The sequence below is a fragment of the Tachypleus tridentatus genome, chromosome 8, assembly GCF_004210375.1.
Source record: "Tachypleus tridentatus isolate NWPU-2018 chromosome 8, ASM421037v1, whole genome shotgun sequence".
NCBI classification, from domain to species: Eukaryota; Metazoa; Arthropoda; class Merostomata; order Xiphosura; family Limulidae; genus Tachypleus; species Tachypleus tridentatus.
In genome coordinates, this window is record NC_134832.1 from 95,055,200 (window position 1) to 95,078,753 (window position 23,554).

At 33.4% G+C, this 23,554-nt stretch overlaps 1 protein-coding gene and 2 non-coding genes across 4 annotated transcripts; all 3 read right to left on the bottom strand.

Moving 5' to 3' along the window:
* Window positions 1-3,466: 3,466 nt before the first annotated feature.
* Window positions 3,467-14,014, bottom strand: Mocs2A (Molybdenum cofactor synthesis 2A). 2 transcript variants are annotated; one of them, XM_076450296.1, is made up of 2 exons: window positions 13,996-14,014; window positions 3,467-7,321 (listed from the first exon to the last, which is right to left on the bottom strand). In XM_076450296.1, exon 2 carries the CDS (start codon window positions 7,302-7,304, stop codon window positions 7,038-7,040), a length of 267 nt encoding a protein of 88 aa, XP_076306411.1. In that variant the 5' UTR covers window positions 7,305-7,321; window positions 13,996-14,014; the 3' UTR covers window positions 3,467-7,037. The 2 variants fall into 2 exon arrangements, with proteins under 2 accessions (XP_076306411.1, XP_076306410.1); XM_076450295.1 differs by having other exon boundaries at window positions 13,912-14,007.
* A 4,992-nt stretch (window positions 14,015-19,006) lies between these two features.
* On the bottom strand, window positions 19,007-19,128 carry TRNAL-CAA (transfer RNA leucine (anticodon CAA)). Its single transcript has 2 exons — window positions 19,091-19,128; window positions 19,007-19,052 (listed from the first exon to the last, which is right to left on the bottom strand). It is a non-coding gene; the product is annotated as a tRNA-Leu (tRNA).
* Window positions 19,129-22,443: 3,315 nt separating this feature from the next.
* On the bottom strand, window positions 22,444-22,566 carry TRNAL-CAA (transfer RNA leucine (anticodon CAA)). Its single transcript has 2 exons — window positions 22,529-22,566; window positions 22,444-22,489 (listed from the first exon to the last, which is right to left on the bottom strand). It is a non-coding gene; the product is annotated as a tRNA-Leu (tRNA).
* Window positions 22,567-23,554: the final 988 nt, after the last annotated feature.

Below are 23,554 nucleotides of genomic sequence, written 5' to 3' on the forward strand. Positions count from 1 at the left end.
ACCCACCGCCAACTCATGGGCTACTCTTTTACCAACGAAAAGTGGGATTGACCGTCACATTATAACGCCCCTACGGCTGGGAGGGAGAGTATGTTTGGCGCGACTCGGGCGTGAACCCAAGACCCTCAGGTTACGAAGCGCACGCCTTAACCCGCTAGGCCATGCCAGGCCAATCCTTGTAGAATACCTCATTCTTCTTTTATGTGATTGTAATAAACAATGTGTGTTTTAAAGCCATGTAAATTATAAAAATGAAGCCAATATGGTTTTACAGTTTGGGCTTTAAGTGACTGAAGTATACTTGGACAGATGTCACTTGCTACAGAGTGAAATCCTGGTCAAAACATAGGACAAGCCACTGAAAATATATATACCAAAAGAGAAACTTATCAAGTACAGTCTCACCAAAGAGTGAAGAATGGCGACAGGTGGAAGATGGTACACTGACAAGCATGCAGATATTGTCAAGAGGTTCATTTGTTTTTTGACCAAATGTTAGAATGGGGAAGATGCATGATCTGAGCAACTTTGACTGTGGAATAACTGTTGGTTCCAACATCTCATAAACTGCTGATCTCCTGGGATTTTCACATACAACAGTCTCTAAAGTTTACAGAGAATGGTGCTGTAAGCAGCAGTTCTGTGGGCAAAAACACCCTGTTAATAAGAGAAGAATGGCCAGACTAGTTCAAACTGACATGAATGCCACAAATACTCAAATAACCACTCTTTACAACAGGGGTTCCCAACCTTTTGGCACTCGCAACCCCTTACCTAAAAGTTTGAAACCCATGTGACCCCCTACTAAGGGCTTACTATCAGCAGCTTAATTTTTCTTTTATTTTCTGTGAAGGAGAGGGAAAGAAACATACTGTGGTTTCTCGATGCCGTCGTTGGGCGTGCACAGTGGTGAAGCCAATGTTGAGGTAGCATTCTGAATATCTGTGCAGTTTAGCCATAGACACAACTCACCTCTACTGCTTACTTATCTCCTTGTTAAAATAAAATAAAAATTTTGAATAATGAATGCTTTGGCAACTGTAGATCTTACACTGACTACTTGTGGGGGGTGCAGGTAGAGTAATGATGGGGTAAGTATTGGGAGGGAAGAGAGCGTGGCCAGTCGCATGATTCATCATCCATCAATCAACAACGGACATGTGACTCCGCGTGTCGACAAGCGAGCACACACACACACTTAATCACAGCTAAACAGACACACAAGCATCATTGCATACGTGTGCACTCACATACTAAGCTACTCACTAGTACACACATACATACAGTTGCAGACACATACACATTCACACAGGCACATTCACTCACAGGCACGCATACATACACCCATAATATCACCTAATGACATTGATAGTGAGCTTAAAAGTGTACATTTTTGCATGCTTAGCCTGGGTGGAAGCTCAGGGCCTACATGCAAAGAGAAACTATTTCCATTAATCCCTTTCTGGACAGAGAACGTCTTTATTCATGGAAAGGCTTCAATCTATACAAAAATTTAAGTTCTTACTCATTAGGCTTGGTTGGCAAGAATTTGAACTTCTAGTTCTGATCTGTACAAACCAGCTCAAAAAAGCATATAATATTAACTGAATGTCCTATGATGAAACAATACTTTTTATCAAAAATTTACATAAGCATATAAATACTTGTTGAATATCTGATGAGCAAACTATATGACACAGTGGTACTTAACTTGAATTGTTTTTACATCAGATCAACAGGTCATTATCCTTTACATATCAAAATAATATGAAACTGTATTTGTTGGATATACAAATCTACTAAATTTAAGAGTGTATTAATTACTTTATTTTGTGATTTAATATTTAATTTACTTTTCATAACAAAAGAATTAAATGTAATTATACACTGTTTGCAATTACACTGTTGTTTAGGCTTTACTAATAATGTCACATTACTCCTTCAAACCTTCAGCATTTTTCTTATTACCTAAAGTTGGTATTGTTACATTATAACACTGCTCAGTTTGTAGAAATTTCAGGCCTCAATGAACAAAGTATATGTATATATACAAGTGGCAAGCAAGCACAAATTATGTTGTAAAACACTGAGTCAGAGAAAAGTTGAAAAACAAAGTTAGTTGGCATTTGTAGTTAGCTGTAATGGGCAATATTTTAAAGTGAATTTCACAATTTAATAGAGACAAGGCAAATAATTTTTGTTAAAGGGTGTTCTAAAGTAACTGAACTCATCTGTTAGGAGTTTGATGAAAGGAGACAATTATTTAAGGTTCAAGATACAACTGTGGAATCCAATAGAGTAATGTGGGTGAATTTATCACATATTGTACAGTGAGAAATAATGTAGAGAAAAATAATTTGTCTTGTCAATTGGATTCTAAAGTAATTGAATCAGCCTGACTGGACTTTTGACAAGAAAAGAGAATTATTTAGTTTTAGAGACAAAATAAACTGTGTTATCGTGTAATGTAAATCAATTTTGCACATACACTTGTTTTGAATTTATTATTTTAAAAAAAGTGTATTTTGTCCTGTAAACTTGTTGTACAAATTTATCACCAAGTCACAAACACCAACTGTAGAAGAATCTGGAACATACATATACATATAACCCAGACAATATTTTATTCAAGAAATTGGTGAACATCAGATATATAGGTAGTACAAAACAGTCTATGATACACAGATACTATATTATCTTTAATGATGAGGAACTCACTTTTTTTAGAAAAAAGTTTGGGGATGGCTTGATTGAATAATAGGTTTTTTTTCATTATGAACTCAGCCACCTACAAATTTTTTGTTCTACTATCTGTACATATGTTAAATAGCATTTATATAGATATACATATATGGAAAGCCTAGATCATAGTTTTAGCTGAAGAATGTAGGTCTGTGAGTATACACTATGTGTTTTGCTTGTCTGCAAATTGTGATAAAAGTTGAGCATAAAGATGCATGCCTTGTACTGATTTTCTAAATCATAATTTCTTTTTTAAATGAGAAAGTAAAATTACAAGATGGTTGATTCCTGAAATATTATGAAAAACTGAATGAAATACAATATTAGATTAAATTGTAAATCATGTAAAAAGTGTGCTTAAACACTTTTTGACCTTCCTAGGTCATCTTCAGGTTAGGAAAGAGAATTTGAATGTGACCATAAAATTTTTTTTTTCAGAAAACAAACCTTTTCCACTCACAAGTGTCAATGACAGTTTAATGTCAACATTAGTTTGTTAATACTATACACATAGTAGTTAATTTCTATGTAAATCCATAATTATTTCACAATAAACTGGTGTGTGTATGTATTTGTACAGTAAGTGTTCTGTATGAGTTATACTGAGGAACAAATAAAAGACTGCAACTATCTGTGAAACATAAAATCTGAGTCAACATTTTCAACATTAAGCTTTGCTTTCCAATACATTTTAAATCATTATGTGTAAAACAAACCATATATATTTGCAATTAAAATACTTTATTTCTCACAGCACAAAACTACAGACTTGCATAAATGTGAAGACATGCACATCAACTGCTAGTTTAATATGTGATATACAGCTGGATATACAATGTGATATACAATATTGTTTTGAAATTAAGGTATTGCACTTGATAATTTATATAGATATTATTTAAGTTTTTTCTTTTAATTTTGACATTACACCATTCTTAAAATTGTTTCTTTTTATCACCATACTAGGTAAGAATATAATTAAAATTTAAAGCTAAATACCTTACAGTCAACTAAAAGTGCATTCAGAAGAAGCATCTACACTTCTATATGGTTAACTGTTCTGAGTTAATCTAGAATTACCCAATATTTCAATTAAACCAGCATAAACTAGATATTTGATTGATTTAACATTTATCCAAATACTTCAGTATTAATCAAACATTAACTACATTTCATAAACTCAAAAATTTCTCAAAGTTCATTCTAAAATTAAATGTTTTATTAAATCAACACTCAATTATTTCAAAGCACCTAGAAACAACTCCACATTATCACAGAACTCCTAATTAAAACTACTATATCTTTATTATACCAGTTTCATATCCTAATCTAAAGGTGTTACAAAATATCTGGAGGTTAATCAATGTGCTTACAATTATTAGTATTAAAATACTTGTATGTCTGTGAAAAGCTATACAAGACAGATTAAACATTACATGTATTAATGCACAAAACAAATCTTTACTGAAGCATTTTATTATCATCAAAAAGACCTTTTTATTAAAATTATATATATTTTCAAAATGGTCTTGATATACATGCAAGTATAGAATAAAGTAGCTGGATACAGATATATTCTAACCAGCATATTACAAAAAGATTGCATTAGCTTCATTCTCTCCACACATATACATCAATAAGTAAAGGTGTTAAAATTAATATGTACAGGGTGGCCCGTAAGTCCCTACACATCCATATGTTATTATGTTATATTCAATTACGCATGTATTATAAATTTCTTTTTTCTTTCAGAGAAATATGGCCGAAGTAAGCCCATTTACACTTGAAGAACGTATTGTGACAAGTACGTGGGTACACGAACGCAAGAATACTGGTGACACCACACAAAATACACTGGATACATAAGATATATGGATGGGTAGGGACTCATGGGACACCCTCTCTTTTGCTGTTTGTTGTACGCATGTTTTAAGTCAATAAATTTTGTGAATTTTATAGCAACTATTTAATAAATAGGCCTGGGTGCTTAGTGAAATTTATCATTCAATTAATCCTTAAACTCATTAATCAATTACGTTCAACTAATTGATTATTTTTGTAAGACTAATACTCCTATTTCAGCTTGTTCTGGATATTTTTAAAAGACATTGAATTACCCTTCATTTAGAAAGATATAATAATTTATGATTAAGTTACTTTTTTAATTCTAAACTGTTACATATAAAAATTCATCATATACACAACATAGTGCAAATCCTGTACCAAGATAAAATTACAACTAAGCAATCTTTTTGTAGGGAGGAACCTATTTAAGATTTTATATAAACACAACTATAGAGTTAATCAGTCCCATGGTTGTGGAAAGATTGTATGCAACTACATTGCAAGCATGTGGATATTTTGTGTGTTTTTACTGTAGAAAGGAGAATATGATTATCCAGGACTATAACCTTAGTCACTGTTTTGTCCACAACAATATTCTAGTGCATAGCAGGCCAACAATTCATTGTTTTGATCCAACAAAAAATCAATTCCACAAAGCTCTATCCTTATTAAATACCTGTTTGTTCTTGCAAATAAAGCCCAAAACAATTAACATTGTGCTTATGGTAACAATGTTATAAAAACATTAGTACAGGTAGGTAAGGATTTGTTTCAATATTTTTTATTAAACATTATTATACTTCACTGTAGCATACCATTACCAAAATAAAGCATGTTTTCTATGCATTCTATAAAATACAGAAAGTTACTTTCATTTATCTTTTCATGTCTCTCCTTTTAGTAAATACACATTGTTAGTTTCCTTCTTACAGTATAGTTACTTCCTGTAAGACCCTTGTTTGTAATATAAAGTTGCCCCAGTAGACTTTCAATGAAAATACATTACGGAAATAGCAATTACAGTTGTTTTATATGCAATATACTCAATGCATTTCCTAGTAATGTTTAAGAGTTCTTTAAAGAATTATTATTCATTAACATATGCCATACAATATAAACATCAGTTATGCATTTCTAATACAAATTACCTAAATTCATATCACTAAAATAATTTTTAGGTAACCTAAGCTAAGATTAACTGTTTCACTAACATGTCAGGACTCTAAAACTTCAAAATCCCATGTTATATTGAAAGAAAATTACTTTTTGAATTTTATAATTTGTATGCATCAATAGTATCCACAAAATAAAACATTCCAATTTTCCAAACCTTCTATAAACATTATTTCGAAGTAATTTACAATCTAATAGTTAAGAGATACGTATTAACACCTGCATAATAAGCTGTTTTTCTCAAGGAAAGTCATTACTTAGTAATGGAATCAAAGAAGATATTTTACCAAACATAATAAGCTAACTGCTAGTACATTTCTTATAAGTATATAGATCATGTTTCAGTTTATGTTATATAGTTGAATAGCATCATTAGCAATCAATACTTTAAGAAACTGTTATTAAAAGAAATAAAAGAGGGAGATACTGGTATAGTTCTCATCTATAAATTGTTAATTTGATAGAATGTAGCAGGTCCTAATTATATATCATTGGAGTATCTCCTTTTGACATGCACTTAAGTTATAATGGTATCTACTCCTTCAATCAAAATAATTCACTTAACAACTCAAATTTGTAAACAGTGTTGGAAATTAGTGTTTTAAAGATCATGTTACATTTTAAAGATTACCATGTCATACAATATATTTTTATTTAAAAAAATAAATTTTATTAAAACCCAAATTTAGTTCAAATGTATTATTAAACCTCAGATGTTTTTGCTTAAAATAAAGTAAAATAAACTACAGAATGAAAAACAAAATTCAATACACTATAATCACAGAAATATGTTTCCCACAGATGCTCATTATTTTACTTCATCTTCATTTACATAATATTTTCTTTTTCAAACTTAACTCTTGCTTTTAAACTATCAATGGACCATTTCTCTTCCTTTTATGTTCAGAAGGAAAAGCTATGACAATACTCCTCTATAACTGGAAAAGCACTCATTGAAATGCACCATAATGAAAATTTTAAGAGGCCATTTCTGGATACTTTCATAACAAATTTATGTCATTTCTTTCACAGTCAATGGCTTATAAGCTTGATACACTAAATAGAATTCTTTTTTAACCTTACTGACTGATGCTACTTGTAAAACAGAAAATTATCTCAGAATCAGATGAAGCATGAGCTGTCACTTCCTCTACACTGATTTTTAGCTGAAAAAATGGTAAAGAATTTAGATTTCAGGTGTCCTATGTCATCCTTTTCATTTCAAAAGCAGTTAGAAAAAAGTACAACTTTCTGATTTATTCTGGTCTTTTAAGAACTTAACCCCCACTCAATGGTGGGATCACCGCAAGTTGATCTCCTTCCTTGAGTTGTATGCTCTGAGCTCTGTCCATGTACTCTTCATTTATGGCCAGAATAACATTTTCCTGAATGGGACAGAGCACTGGATATCTTTCCAGAATAATGGACAATATATTCTTCTGACTGTAATGTCCATTTGGCAACTCTAGTTCAGTGTCTGAGACATGCACCAGTTCTCTTGCTTTTGCAAAAAACAAGAGTTTAACCTTCACAACCCCACTCATTTCTATTGTAGAAGCAGCTAGAAATATTGAGAATTGCTATTTATTGATGCAATTTTATCTTGTCATCTAAAAGAAATTGTGAATTCAATTTACATTTTACTATATTCAAATAATTTAAAAGTTCTTGTATTCTGGTTTGTATTTTGTAATATTACTAAATTAAGTGATTTTTCTTGTAATTGTACATCTCAGTATGTTTTTCTTATAGCAAAGCCATATCAAGTTATCTGCTGAGTCCACTGAGGGGAATTGAACCCCTGGTACATTTTAGTACTAGCTACTAATATTAGAAGTATTCTTGTGGTAGCATGGCTTACACTGGACAGAGACACCACCACATGAATACTTACTGTTTCTAGATAATATCTTAGACATTTACAGAAGTAGTAAAACATCATTTATTTTAACCAATCAGCAAACATTTGTTTTAAGTATAAAAAGAATGATTTATCTTACTTTCATTACACATGTATTTAAACTAAACAATCAAATTACAAAAAAATATGCACTCCAAGTTTAAAACAGAAGAGCACAACATGCTCTTCTTTAGAGGAATTTAAACCAATAAAATATACAACTATACCAAAAATATAACTTATTATCTTCTCATTTGTTTTAACACAAGACCTACTTCACTATAAAAAATAAAGGATGCTAAATAATGCTATATAATTATAGCATCTGTGTTGACATCATGGAAAAGCACTTTCTAGTTTTAGTACTATGCTTAGTAGAACTTGAAGGTTTAACAAAGTGCATTGATACTCCTAACTTACTACCAGAAAAACAGATAAATTCTGTCACATATTGGAAATTTATGCATATTTTAAAAATTGAAGGAGGAGTCTTCCTTGTTTAAAAGATCTAATACCCACACCCTTAATTCTTTTTTTTTAATTCTACACTTAAAAATTTACTATTTTAACATTACATAATGACCAGCTAGAACTGTTAGAACTTTACATAGTTCCAAAATCATTCAAACTGCAATAAAAGCACCAAACTTGGCCCAGAAGTAGTTTGATATATGCATTTTTATTTCATTATGGGTGCTATGAAAAATGTATAACAAAGGGGTATATGCAAGGATGAGGCAGAAATACATATATTTTTCTAAAACTTTTATGGTGATAAAACATAGGCTTAAACACAGTTTATCTTAACACTGCTGAATTATCAAGACTATAAACTGTAATCAAAACACCAGTTCTCTTGTCTGTTGTACTATCCAACACAAGCACAAAGAACTGTATAGGTAAGCTGGCCCAGAAGCATTTTCATGGTTCACTATATATTCTCTTGCATCCACAATATACAAGTTAATAACAAGTCTCACAGGCTCCAAGGAGGAGTATCCACTTTCACATCCAGCAATATTCAGTCTGTTCCTAATCCCAGTTAGCAGAAGAAGGAAGCTCTGAATATCAAAGGAAAGCTTTACCTCAGATATGAACAAAGAAATAATGTTTTGGGACAACATGGGACCTACTGGTCATCTTGGCTGTTCCATGCACTAAACTAAATTAGCTTAAAAAAACAAGAGCTGTATTTTAGTTGTTGTCATTTATATATTTATCAAGCTTTTTCTTAGACCCATTTAAATTTATTACCTTAAAAACATCTGAAGTCAACCCATTTTGAAGGCCAAAAACCCTGTGTGAAAAATAAAACTGTCTTAGCTTAAGATGACTCCTACCCTTCCACAACTTACTTTTGTGTCCTCTAATTTTACTATTTTTATAGTTAAATATGGAAATAAATGATGCACCAATACTATCAATTCCATTAAACATCTCACTAAAGATCCTCCCCTAGCACACACACACAAAATCTTATTTTTTCAAGAGAAAATAATTCAAGAGATTTCAGCCTCTCCTCATGATCATTCCCTCTATCACAGACACCATTGTAGTAACCCTTATATGAACCCTTTCCAAAAATCAATGTCTTTCCTAAGGTAAGGAGCCCAAGACTGAACACAATATTTCACATGTGGCCTAACCAGTGACCTGAAGAATAAAATCATAACTTCTTTTATACTTGTATTCAATATTTCTGTAGATACAACTTAACATACCATTTGTCCTACCACTAGCAATGGCACACTGCTTGGATAACTTAAGAGACTGATCAACTATTACAACAAGATCTGACATTGTTGGTTATTCCCATCCATATTATACTTATAATTCAAATTATGATAACCCACATCCATTATCTTATATTTATTATAACTAAATCCCATCTGCCATTTATTTGCTAGACTTACTAAATGATCTAAATAATTTTATAAAACAGCAGCATCCTCTTCACGGCTAGCGACATCCAAGACTTTAATATGATAGCAGATTTAAGTAATTCATTCACTCTTCCTTCATCTAAATGTAAATCAAAACAAACAGGTCCTAAGACTGAGCTCTAAAGTATCTTTAATCCAGATTGGCTGAATTCCATTTGTAACAACTCTACTTTCTTCCATCCTGCCACTCTTCTATTCAATTTGCTAACTTATCTTCCACAAATACTTTTACAAACTCTTGTGTGGCATCCTGTCAAATGTTTTCAGAAAATCCAGATACATCAAGTATCTTTACCCTCATCCATATAAGCAGCAACATTTTCAAAGAATATCAAAAGATTTGTAAGACAAGATTTTCCTCAGTGAAACAATGTTCACTATCCAATAAAATTCTAAACTTTGTTAAGTGACTTTGCAAAGCATCTTTTAACAGATTTTCCAAAACTTTTCCCACAAATGCTGTAAGATCAATAGGTCTAAAATTACTAGGGCAATTTTTATCACCTCCTTTGAAGAAAGGAGTTACATCAGCTAACTTACAATCTCCTGATACCTGCCCACTATTCAGGAACTGACAAAAAATAGCAGTAAGCAAGACACGTACCTAATCTTTAACCTCCATAAAAATCCTTGGGGAAATATTCAGTTCAATAGCCTTTTTTTTTAAACTTCTCAATTTTTCCTTAAACCAGCTCAGAATTAATGCAGTCATCTCATTTGATCTTGTTTACATTTATCAACTGTTCTAGATGTGGAATACTGTTCAAATATTTGTCACTAAAAACTGGAGAAAAAACAATTTAATAACCTAATTATCTCATAATCATGAGATACTAATATCATTTGGTGGTCTCTAACAAATTTCCATTAAAAGCCTTTTCCCTTTATATCCACTAACAGAAACCCAAATGGATTCAATCTCCTTGTTGTTATCTTTAACATCTTCAACTTGCTATTATTCACATTTCATGTATAAAGCTACTCTGCCCCCTTTTTAATACTCTTTACTTGTTAAATAGACTGTAAACCTGTATTTCAAAGAAATCATCAATGCTTAACCATGTTTCAGTTATTCCTATTACATCAAAATTCTCCATTCCTACTAATGTTCTAATGTCATCTATTTCCTATATGTGTAGCATTACAGTAGTAACAATTTAGCCTATCCTTATAACTAATTCTATACTTATTTCCAATGCTAAACTTTTTCTGCTTTTTACTTTATTTGCATTTAGTTTTTGGCTCTCACCACTGTTTAGTCCTAGTTTAAAAACTTCCCTTACAACTGAATTAATAACCTTAGCAAACAAGCCAGCTGCTACCACATTTAATGTAAACCATCCATTATAAATAGCTCTTTTCTTCTACTGAACCAATCTCACCAGTCCAATTATCCTAGGGGCTCATCCTTACATACTACTCTAAGCGTAGTATTTAGCACTAGGGAAATACTTACAATTTCGTTCTTTCAGTTAATTTTTGGCAGTATCCCTTATAAAATTAAGTTAGGGCCTTTTTCTTTAAATACCTTTATCAACCATTTGTACTTATCAATTAACCCCTACATGCAACACAAAAATTGTATTTCTACTAGCCCTCTTTATAATATCTGGATCTATAAGTTGTATCCTCAACCTGTACCCTTGCATAGCATAATTTAATTACTTTCTCCCCATTTACCTCACAAACTATCCTATCCTTGTCTTATTGAGAAATCACCTACAAATATAACTTCCTTATCATCCATATCCTTTTCTGACCCTTCTGTTTTTCTTCTCTCTAGCAGTTCCTCATCTATAGAAGACAAGCGTTGAAATTTGCTGCTCAACAGTATAGATTCATTACAACTAATTTTATTAGTTTATACTCTAACAGTGCTCTTCCTAAATTCCTGAAAGTCATTGTTATCTGATGTATCCTTGCATGTAAAAGCTTAAGTTTCTCATGAACCCTGCTGCCATTTCTTACAGTCTACCCTTTTCTTCATTGCTTCTACTTTAATTATGATAGCCTCTAACTTATCCTCCTATTTACAAACTCTACACAAAAATGGCACATCTTTATCACTAGCTTCCTTAAAAGTATAGATTAGTCCCAAATTTCCAAATAAAACCCATTTATGGCACCCACTACACCTAACAAACTGTAAATGCATAACTCCTACACTATTGTTAAGTGGCTCTCCTAACATACAACATCAAAATTCCATGAGTTGGTGGAATGCTAGAGTTCTTGTACTTTTAAAGAACATTTGCACCACAGTTGTTTCTGAATGCAACAGAGAAACAAATCACTCACGTTCCTGAAGTTTCTCTTTTATGATCTCTGGAAGGCATGTAGAAACAAGTTCATATGCAGATGTTACATCAGTATATACTACCCAAACATCCCATGCAGTCTTATTTTACCTTTCCTATTAGGATTGAACAGTAGTCTCACATTTAGTTAATGTGTGAAAAAAGGATAAGGAAACTCCCATTCTGAGTCCATATTTGACACAACAACAGTAGTAGCACTTGCAAATACTCAAATAAAGCCAGAAATCCAACATTTGTAGACTGACTGTGTACCTAAACCACAGTAAACACAATAACATTTGTGTCAAGTCTTTACAAGAAACTGACTATGACCATATCTTACAATATGGGCAGTATGATACATGATATATTTTTTGTCTTACCATCATTGTAATGTGCTTTAGCACATATCAAATTCAGTTGTGTACAATTCCTTCCTGACTATTAACCACTGAAAGCTTGATATCTCATAAATACACAGTTTTCTTAAAACTTGAAAATCTATGGCATGAAAATCATAACCAAATTATTTGCTCTTGGCAATAATAAGGCAAAGTAGTGGTTTATCTTTTATATTTTCCTCAGAGAGAAAATACAACTGACAAGGGTTTCAGAAGCATATGTGTGATGAGTTTGCACTGTTTGTTGCCACTTCTAGCTTTGAACTGCCAAAAAAGCAGAATGCTACTATTAATACTTAAAGTTTTTAATTATTATTAGCTTGCAGAGATTATTTAAGCTTTGTTAAACTACTGATGGCTAATGATACACCCACCCCCACTAAAGAAGAAAAAAAAAATAATCAAGTTTAAAGATAATGATATATTTCATTATGTATTTGGAAGTAAATATATAAATACAAGACTATTCTACGGATACCTACTTCATATTTATTGATAAATACTGAAACACGATAAAAACTGAAATAAGTGAATTACTTCAGATAGTTCAAGTATAATTTGCTATGTCAACTGTTGCATTATAAATGAGAAATCTAACTGTATCTGTCTCTCTCCAAAGTACTGAAAAAGGACTCAATTCATACGAAATAACATCACTCAAAAGAACTATACACCCTCACCTACTGCTTCTTTTCAATATGCCATATGTTTATACTGGATAGAATCACATTTTTGTCTTTGAAAACTTTGGAAATCCTTCTCAGGTCCAGAATGATCAATGATTTTTTTTTTGTAGTATGATGAGAAGTTTCAACCTTAATAAGCCCATGACATTATGTATAAATACAACCATACTTTACATAGTTATTAACCCAAAACTGTAAAAAATGCATATCTATGATGAAAACAAATCTTTAAGGTGATTCAGAATCCAGGCCCAAATAAAATTTAAAGACGATTGTTCTTTACTAACTTCCTACCTTATGTAACATTTTCGTGTACGTTGGTCTTTTTTTTTCTTTTTTTTTTTTGAGATACAAGTGTGGAGAAACACACCTGATTAGAATACCCTTCTCCCTCACATTGGAAGACGAGGGTAATAAAAATACATACAATGCAGTTTAGTGTCCTCTCAACTCTTCATAACTTTTATAAACATGCCAGAAATTATGAATGAAACATCTCCAGCTAACAGCTATTCGAACTGAAGATTAAAAACCAGAATTTAACATCTTAACGTAAACCCCATTTTTTACTATTACTACTAATATTTTACGCCATCAATATTAATATCTACGCCTCGTCAAGATTTATCTCCACTTCCTCGTTATCATTTAAAAGAGAATGCTGCATACTAAGTCTCGACCAGCTTGGGTGCTTTTCATTTAATCTGAACGACTATCGTCGTACACGCTGGATCAAGACCAGAAAGTAGTATTACTAATACTATAAGTAGAAGAAAAAAAAAAGCAAACAGACTAACTCTAATATTACGTAACTACTCTATAAAACGGAACATATAGCTTACTAATTACTTTATAACAAACTCCTCATCAAATTTTTGGCTCAATCTATTATTAATATTTGATATACTTGCACCATACTCTTACCTCACACACTCCAAACAAGTAAAATATTTCAAAAATATATTTCATCGTAACTCAATATGAAAAACAAATAAAAAAATTACACACCCTCTGTCGTCCGTTTTGAAAGACTTCTTTGCAAATTCAGGAACCGTGAATTTTGCGTATTGAAACACACGAAATAAATTAAAAATAAAGACATTTGAAAATTTGTAAAAAATAAACGTAAAATGAAAATTTACACCGCATATGTAATAAACATTGTCCCTCATTAAAAATATATCTCATAATGGGTCAGCACTATGTCTGCAAATGTAAAAAGCTAATATAAAAAGCTCAACCATCAAAGGAAAAAAAAAAAGAGTAGATACCCTAATACGGTATTGCTAAACAAAACAAAACATAATTTCACAAAACAGAAAACTAAAAAACAACCTTACAAAAAGAGATATTAATTCCATTAAAAACCTAAAACAAGACAAAAACATAAAAATTCTAAAAGCAGATAAAGGTAACGCTATAGTCATAATGAACACGAATGAATACATCCAAAAAATGAATAACATCCTATCAGACACGAACAAATTTAAACCAATACACACAAATCCAACAAAGACACACGAGACGCAACTGAACAAATTACTACTACAAATGAAAAAAGCCAACACAATTTCAGAAACACTTTATTCCTACCTACGTAAAACCGACTCACGCACACCGCAAATATACGGCATCCCCAAACCTCATAAACCAGATTGTCCATTACGACCAATAATGTCCACATATGAATCGTTTAATTACAATCTTGGTAAATACACAGCATGGGCATTCTCCAAATATGTAACATCAGCCAGCTCATTCATCAAAGACTCTTTTAATTTCAAGTCTAATCTAAATCAACTTAATCATAAAGCTTTAATGGCCAGTTTCGATGTTCTATCCCTCTTTACAGAAGTTCCAACCACTGAAGCCTGCAAGATAGTCTTAGAACTCTATATCCGAGACCCTAACCCATCTATAGACATTCCCAGCAACCAATTAGCAACCCTCATAGAATTCACCACAATGAAGACAAACTTCATGTTCAACAACCACAATTACATACAAACAAATGGCCTAAGCATGGGCAACTCAGTATCACCAGTTCTAGTCAATATTTTTATGACACAAGTTGAAACACAAGCAATTAACACAGCATTACATCCACCACTATACTGGTACAGATATGTTGATGACACGGTTGCGGGATTCAAATCTACAGAACACATACTTAATTTTTTCAATCACATTAACTCTATACATCCCAACATTAACTTCACATGTGAACAGGAAGAAAGCAATCAAATATCATTTCTTAACCTCAAAATTACAAGAACTGACACACAATTCAAAACAGAAATCCACCGAAAAATCACCCATACTGGACTATACATTCCTTGGGACTCAGCACATGAAACAAAACAAAAACTCAACATACTAAGAAACCAAATAAACACAGCCATAAAACTATGCTCACCAGATAAAATTAACGATGAATTAGACAAAAAAAAAATAAAACAATACTTCATCAACATCAATAAGTTTCCTCCACAAACCGTAGAAAACATTATACGCAAACACTTAGAGAGAAAGCAAAATCAACCAACTAAAGTAAATACAGCTCACGAATCAAAAAACCACGAAACCATATACTGCTGTATACCATATATTCCTGACATCAGCAAACAAATAACCAACATTTGGCAAAAATTAGTAACAAAATATGACATTCCAGTTAATACCAAATTTATTCAAAAACCCGGCACAAATCTGAGGTCTATACTATGTAAAAACTAGACTGACAAACACCACACCAACATTATTTATAAAATACAATGTGATAACTGCCACGACTTCTATATTGGAGAAACAAGTAGAAAAATGGAAACCAGATTCAAAGAACATAAAAAGTCACCTTCACACGTTTTCGAACACTGCAAGTTAAATAAACACAACATAACCATAGAAAACACTCAAATACTAAATAAAGAAACAAACATAAACAAACGCAAAATTAAAGAAGCCTTACTTATACAACAACTTAAACCCAAAATAAACCAATATAAAGGAACGCCTTTATACCTATATTAATTTAATAAAATAAATAAAATTATATATTCAAACATCTAACACCGCCCTCAACATTTCGACACACAGTTACACAACCCCTTTCAAACATGTGGTCAGCTTCCGGTCAGTTACCTCTTTCTTTGTGAACCTGACGATGACCGAAGAAGGTCAAAACGTTGTTCGCTCTTCTATGTAAAATATTTTCTCAACCCAAACGAGCCGTTTTTGCATATAAAAAACAAAACATGACTTTGTTACTATGGATTCCGTGGCCATTACTGCCAAAAAAGCCATTAATAAACCTTTAAAAAGGTCAAAAAAACAACAACTAACAGCACGTATTCTATAAACGCTGGTTGGTTCTGTAAAGTATAAGTATCTTCCGAGACATTAGGGTTTCGAACATGAAGCTGAGGTTGGTTACTACGATGTGTCACTGTCTTCTTTATTTACTTTCACCCACCACCGCGCCTCAAATTTTAGAAACGACGCGGCGTGGCTAACAAGTCAATGAATATTTGCTGAGAAATTCTTAACAATGCTATAACTACGAGTCTCACCAACATTTCTTATTCCATTTCTTCAAGTAACATGTTTTGGCAGCAGCATTTTTTGACAACCAAGATGTTTCTATCTGAAATGAGTTTCTTGCGATTTTACTTGCTTTCGACAAGATGTTCCCGGCTCTATGGAGAATTATTCATCGGTTCCGTACAAGAAGGGAATAAATTGTTTTCCATGTCGTCGTTGTGAAATTTCGCCCTATAGTCGTTAAACGGACCCGCTCAAAGTTGATAGTTTTGAAAACTCGAGTTACTCGGAAATTTAGCAATTACGCATACCGTGTCACATAACACACACCAAAACATTGCAAAATGGCACCGCTTGCCACTACGTCCCACCAAACAAACAACCGGACGTCAATCTTCTTGAAACGGTAATTAAGCACAAAATGCATACAATTTACACTTCGAGACCTCGACTCAAACCATCGCGAATTTAATACTCCACGATCGTAGTATTCTACACAAATATAACATGCGCCACAAAAATATTACAAAACATTCTAGATCTCGCAATTTCTCATTCCATATGCAATTTCAAGATGTAAGAAGAAATCGGAGACGATCACAACCAAATTTCATTTAATGTAAACGTCAGCCCCACTAACACAAACCCAACCCCACGACCACAACTTTTTCGACTTCACTAATATAAACTGAAACAATTTAAGGCAAACTACAGACTCGTGTTTTCTTTAGATTCGGTTAGAATCAAGCAATTTCATATCGCGATAAAAGAGATGTTGAGCATGCATTTTGTAGAATAAACCTTCTCTAAGAAATCACGAAATTTAACTATGTCCTAACAATCAAACAAGTAGTAATTTATATTACTTAATTTTTAAAGTATGTTCAATACACACGGATTTTATCTGCAAAATTGCAAATAAAATCGGTCTCATTTATAAATGTGAACAGTCTCTTCATCATCAATAATAGTAACACACCCGCTCAGAAAATTTATTATTCCTCGTTATCACATCTAGTCATTCATTGCCGCTGTGCCGATTGTTTACAGTACGTGTAAACATCGGAGGTGATCATAACCTCGTTTTCGGGGAAGTTGAAAGATAAACCCATCGATAGATCAACGTATTTGCACCCACCCAGTATTCAACTTTGACAAGGCTGACTGGAAACCATTTCAAAGTAACCTGGAAAGTTTCCTATTCCCACTACATAGGTCACCTCGTTCCCTGATTCGTTAGATAACTACTACCGACGAATTTCACTGATGCAGTTTTAAAAAGCCCCAAAAAGAACAACGTAAACCTTTAAATATTACATAAACGCATAAAAAGAATACGTTTCAGAGAGACGCCGACTTACAATAACCATTAATCTCACACGGACACTTCTCTTCGACATGAAATTAATAAAGAAAACAATATCATTGAAGAACAAAAGCACTTAAACTGGCAATTATTTTCTTACTCCACCGATCACAAGAAAATGTAATTCCAAATTACCTTCGCAAAGAGAAAAGGCAATTTATTTTGATAAACCTATAAAACATGATCACACACAAACACGAAGAATAATCTCAGTTTTTCGCAAAATATTTGCCACTTTTTTCCACCTAATCCGCATCTTCTACATTAGGGGGAATACTACGCTCAATATACTTGACAGATATATCGAAGACAACATTGATACCTTGCACTATCGATTCCCTGCACACAACTCTTTTACGATTTCAAATCACGCAAATACTCACATAGACAGACCCCACTAAATCGTCGAAATCTTAAATTAACATCAATTCACTTGGAAATAAATCAAACGGGGTGATGAAGTCCTAGTTGCAGTGATGAGACATTCCACCGAACTTCTTTCAAAATAATTCCATCTTATGCGTGTAACGTGCTTGTTACTTCAGCCTACTGCACATTCTAGTGAGAAACGACTATTGCAACAGTAATATCGAAAACAATTTCGGTACAAATAACCAAGATAACTTCAGACCGACCAGCTTCTCCTGTCTAATCGTCTTGCACCCATCCTACAATCCAATAATCTACTAGCTGAAACGTTTCCAGAAACAATCTTCAAACCGCTCATCAACTTGTAAGTCTTATTTCACAAACCGTATTTCAAGCGTTCAATAAAAAACTATTTATCGTAGCTGTTTAGCAGACCTTGAAGAAAGCACTTAACTCCGTCTGACACAAATGCTTTAGATGTAACCTCACAAAACTGACTTTTCCCTCTTCAATCATTCATTAGGCTTTCGACAAACCAACGATTAGCATTTCTTAATAGCGACAAAAGTACTTAGGTAAAGTTAGCATCGAATTTGAAGAAAAGCATTAGAAAAGAACAACGTGAAATAAAACAAGTTGACCTCAAAATAAACAGTTTCGACAAACAACCTTCGATGGCGAATAGAAACAAAATTTACACGTACCATTGTGCGCAAAAAAGGGAAGAGAAGTACGCAAAAGTATTGTCAGAAGTGGGATTCGAACCCACGCCTCCATTCGGAGACCAGAATACGCAATACCGTTATAATAACGGAAGGTTTTTTATACCTTGAGTCTGGCGCCTTAGACCGCTCGGCCATCATGACCTTGGAAAATGACGTTTTATATTTCGTATCTAAATAAAGAAAAACATAATTATCTTTCCTCTTCTTTCTCTGTTTTTTTTTTTATCTTTTCACAAATTTGTGGCTTTATAGAGCTCTACAACCAATAATAAAATGTCACATTTGCTTTGAATACAAGCCCACACGAGAAAAGTTATTGAACAAAAACTGCTCAAATTTCACCGAACTATTTGCGCAAAGACACGTGACCTATCTGTCTAAAAGTTTTACTGCAGTTTTCAGTTATCTCTTATTCGGATTGAAGACGACTGATTTAGAGTATCAAAACCATAGAGTGAAAGGAATGGCAGATACATGAGTATTCGTTAGGCCAAGCAAACTAGATTACTAGCTTCTGGTTCGAGTTTTCAAAACAATCATACGGTCATTAGACATTGTCAGCTTCGAAGCATATATTCGATAAATTTTATGAAACTGTCCTTATTTAAGAGTGTTTAGCGTCACGTGATATTAACTTCAGCAGCTAGTGGAAATAGTGATGTCTTATTAGGCTTTACCGAGTGCATGCGGGTGATAACATGAATCCGTTACTATAGGTTCCGTGGCTCTTTCTGACAAGAAAGCCATTAACACATTTTTAGAAAGGTGAAAAAACTACCCAGCACGTATTCTAAAAACGCTGGTTGGTTCTGTAAAGTATAAGTATCTTCCGAGACATTAGGGTTTCGAACATGAAGCTGAGGTTGGTTACTACGACGTGTCACTGTCTTCTTTATTTACTTTCACCCACCACCGCGCCTCAAATTTTAGAAACGACGCGGCGTGGTTAACAAGTCAATGAATATTTGCTGAGAAATTCTTAACAATGCTATAACTACGAGTCTCACAACCATTTCTTATTCCATTTCTTCAAGTAACATGTTTTTGGCAGCAGCATTTTTTAACAACCAAGATGTTTCTATCCGAAATGAGTTTCTTGCGATTTTACTTGCTTTCGACAAGATGTTCCCGGCTCTATGGAGAATTATTCATCGGTTCCGTACAAGAAGGGAATAAATTGTTTTCTATGTCGTCGTTGTGAAATTTCACCCTATAGTCGTTAAACGGACCCGCTCAAAGTTGATAGTTTTGAAAACTCGAGTTACTCGGAAATTTAGCAATTGCGCATACCGTGTCACATAACACACACCAAAACATTGCAAAATGGCACCGCTTGCCACTACGTCCCACCAAACAAACAACCGGACGTCAATCTTCTTGAAACGGTAATTAAGCACAAAATGCATACAATTTACACTTCGAGACCTCGATTCAAACCATCGCGAATTTAACACTCCACGATCGTAGTATTCTACACAATTATAACATCCGCCACAAAAATATTACAAAACATTCTAGATCTCGTAATTTCTCATTCCATATGCAATTTCAAGATGTAAGAAGAAATCGGAGACGATCACAACCAAATTTCATTTAATGTATACGTCGGGCCCCACTAACACAAACCAAACCCCACGACCACAACTTTTTTCGACTTCACTAATATAAACTGAAACAGTTTAAGGCAAACTACAGACTTGTGTTTTCTTTAGATTCGGTTAGAATCAAGCAATTTCATATCGCGATAAAAGAGATGTTGAGCATGCATTTTGTAGAATAAACCTTCTCTAAGAAATCACGAAATTTAACTATGTCCTAACAATCAAACAAGTAGTAATTTATATTACTTAATTTTTAAAGTATGTTCAATACACACGGATTTTATCTGCAAAATTGCAAATAAAATCGGTCTCATTTATAAATGTGAACAGTCTCTTCATCATCAATAATAGTAACACACCCGCTCAGAAAATTTATTATTCCTCGTTATCACATCTAGTCATTCATTGCCGCTGTGCCGATTGTTTACAGTACGTGTAAACATCGGAGGTGATCATAACCTCGTTTTCGGGAAGTTGAAAGATAAACCCATCGATAGATCAACGTATTTGCACCCACCCAGTATTCAACTTTGACAAGGCTGACTGGAAACCATTTCAAAGTAACCTGGAAAGTTTCCTATTCCCACTACATAGGTCACCTCGTTCCCTGATTCGTTAGATAACTACTACCGACGAATTTCACTGATGCAGTTTTAAAAAGCCCCAAAAAGAACAACGTAAACCTTTAAATATTACATAAACGCATAAAAGAATACGTTTCAGAGAGACGCCGACTTACAATAACCATTAATCTCACACGGACACTTCTCTTCGACATGAAATTAATAAAGAAAACAATATCATTGAAGAACAAAAGCACTTAAACTGGCAATTATTTTCTTACTCCACCGATCACAAGAAAATGTAATTCCAAATTACCTTCGCAAAGAGAAAAGGCAATTTATTTTGATAAACCTATAAAACATGATCACACACAAACACGAAGAATAATCTCAGTTTTCGCAAAATATTTGCCACTTTTTTCCACCTAATCCGCATCTTCTACGTTAGGGGAATACTACGCTCAATATACTTGACAGATATATCGAAGACAACATTGATACCTTGCACTATCGATTCCCTGCACACAACTCTTTTACGATTTCAAATCACGCAAATACTCACATAGACAGACCCCACTAAATCGTCGAAATCTTAAATTAACATCAATTCACTTGGAAATAAATCAAACGTGGGGTGATGAAGTCCTAGTTGCAGTGATGAGACATTCCACCGAACTTCTTTCAAAATAATTCCATCTTATGCGTGTAACGTGCTTGTTACTTCAGCCTACTGCACATTCTAGTGAGAAACGACTATTGCAACAGTAATATCGAAAACAATTTCGGTACAAATAACCAAGATAACTTCAGACCGACCAGCTTCTCCTGTCTAATCGTCTTGCACCCATCCTACAATCCAATAATCTACTAGCTGAAACGTTTCCAGAAACAATCTTCAAACCGCTCATCAACTTGTAAGTCTTATTTCACAAACCGTATTTCAAGCGTTCAATAAAAACTATTTATCGTAGCTGTTTAGCAGACCTTGAAGAAAGCACTTAACTCCGTCTGACACAAATGCTTTAGATGTAACCTCACAAAACTGACTTTTCCCTCTTCAATCATTCATTAGGCTTTCGACAAACCAACGATTAGCATTTCTTAATAGCGACAAAAGTACTTAGGTAAAGTTAGCATCGAATTTGAAGAAAAGCATTAGAAAAGAACAACGTGAAATAAAACAAGTTGACCTCAAAATAAACAGTTTCTACAAACAACCTTCGATGGCGAATAGAAACAAAATTTACACGTACCATTGTGCGCAAAAAGGGAAGAGAAGTACGCAAAAGTATTGTCAGAAGTGGGATTCGAACCCACGCCTCCATTCGGAGACCAGAATACGCAATACCGTTATAATAACGGAAGGTTTTTTTATACCTTGAGTCTGGCGCCTTAGACCGCTCGGCCATCCTGACCTTGGAAAATGACGTTTTATATTTCGTATCTAAATAAAGAAAAACATAATTATCTTTCCTCTTCTTTCTCTGTTTTTTTTTTTATCTTTTCACAAATTTGTGGCTTTTATAGAGCTCTACAACCAATAATAAAATGTCACATTTGCTTTGAATACAAGCCCACACGAGAAAAGTTATTGAACAAAAACTGCTCAAATTTCACCGAACTATTTGCGCAAAGACACGTGACCTATCTGTCTAAAAGTTTTACTGCAGTTTTCAGTTATCTCTTATTCGGATTGAAGACGACTGATTTAGAGTATCAAAACCATAGAGTGAAAGGAATGGCAGATACATGAGTATTCGTTAGGCCAAGCAAACTAGATTACTAGCTTCTGGTTCGAGTTTTCAAAACAATCATACGGTCATTATACATTGTCAGCTTCGAAGCATATATTCGATAAATTTTATGAAACTGTCCTTATTTAAGAGTGTTTAGCGTCACGTGATATTAACTTCAGCAGCTAGTGGAAATAGTGATGTCTTATTAGGCTTTACCGAGTGCATGCGGGTGATAACATGAATCCGTTACTATAGGTTCCGTGGCTCTTTCTGACAAGAAAGCCATTAACACATTTTTAGAAAGGTGATAAAAAACTACCCAGCACGTATTCTAAAACGCTGGTTGGTTCTGTAAAGTATAAGTATCTTCCGAGACATTAGGGTTTCGAACATGAAGCTGAGGTTGGTTACTACGACGTGTCACTGTCTTCTTTATTTACTTTCACCCACCACCGCGCCTCAAATTTTAGAAACGACGCGGCGTGGCTAACAAGTCAATGAATATTTGCTGAGAAATTCTTAACAATGCTATAACTACGAGTCTCACAACCATTTCTTATTCCATTTCTTCAAGTAACATGTTTTGGCAGCAGCATTTTTTAACAACCAAGATGTTTCTATCCGAAATGAGTTTCTTGCGATTTTACTTGCTTTCGACAAGATGTTC

Excerpts from the sequence above, each read along its gene's own strand:
- Mocs2A (XM_076450296.1), bottom strand. The coding sequence starts at position 7,304 with ATGAGTGGGGTTGTGAAGGTTAAACTCTTGTTTTTTGCAAAAGCAAGA.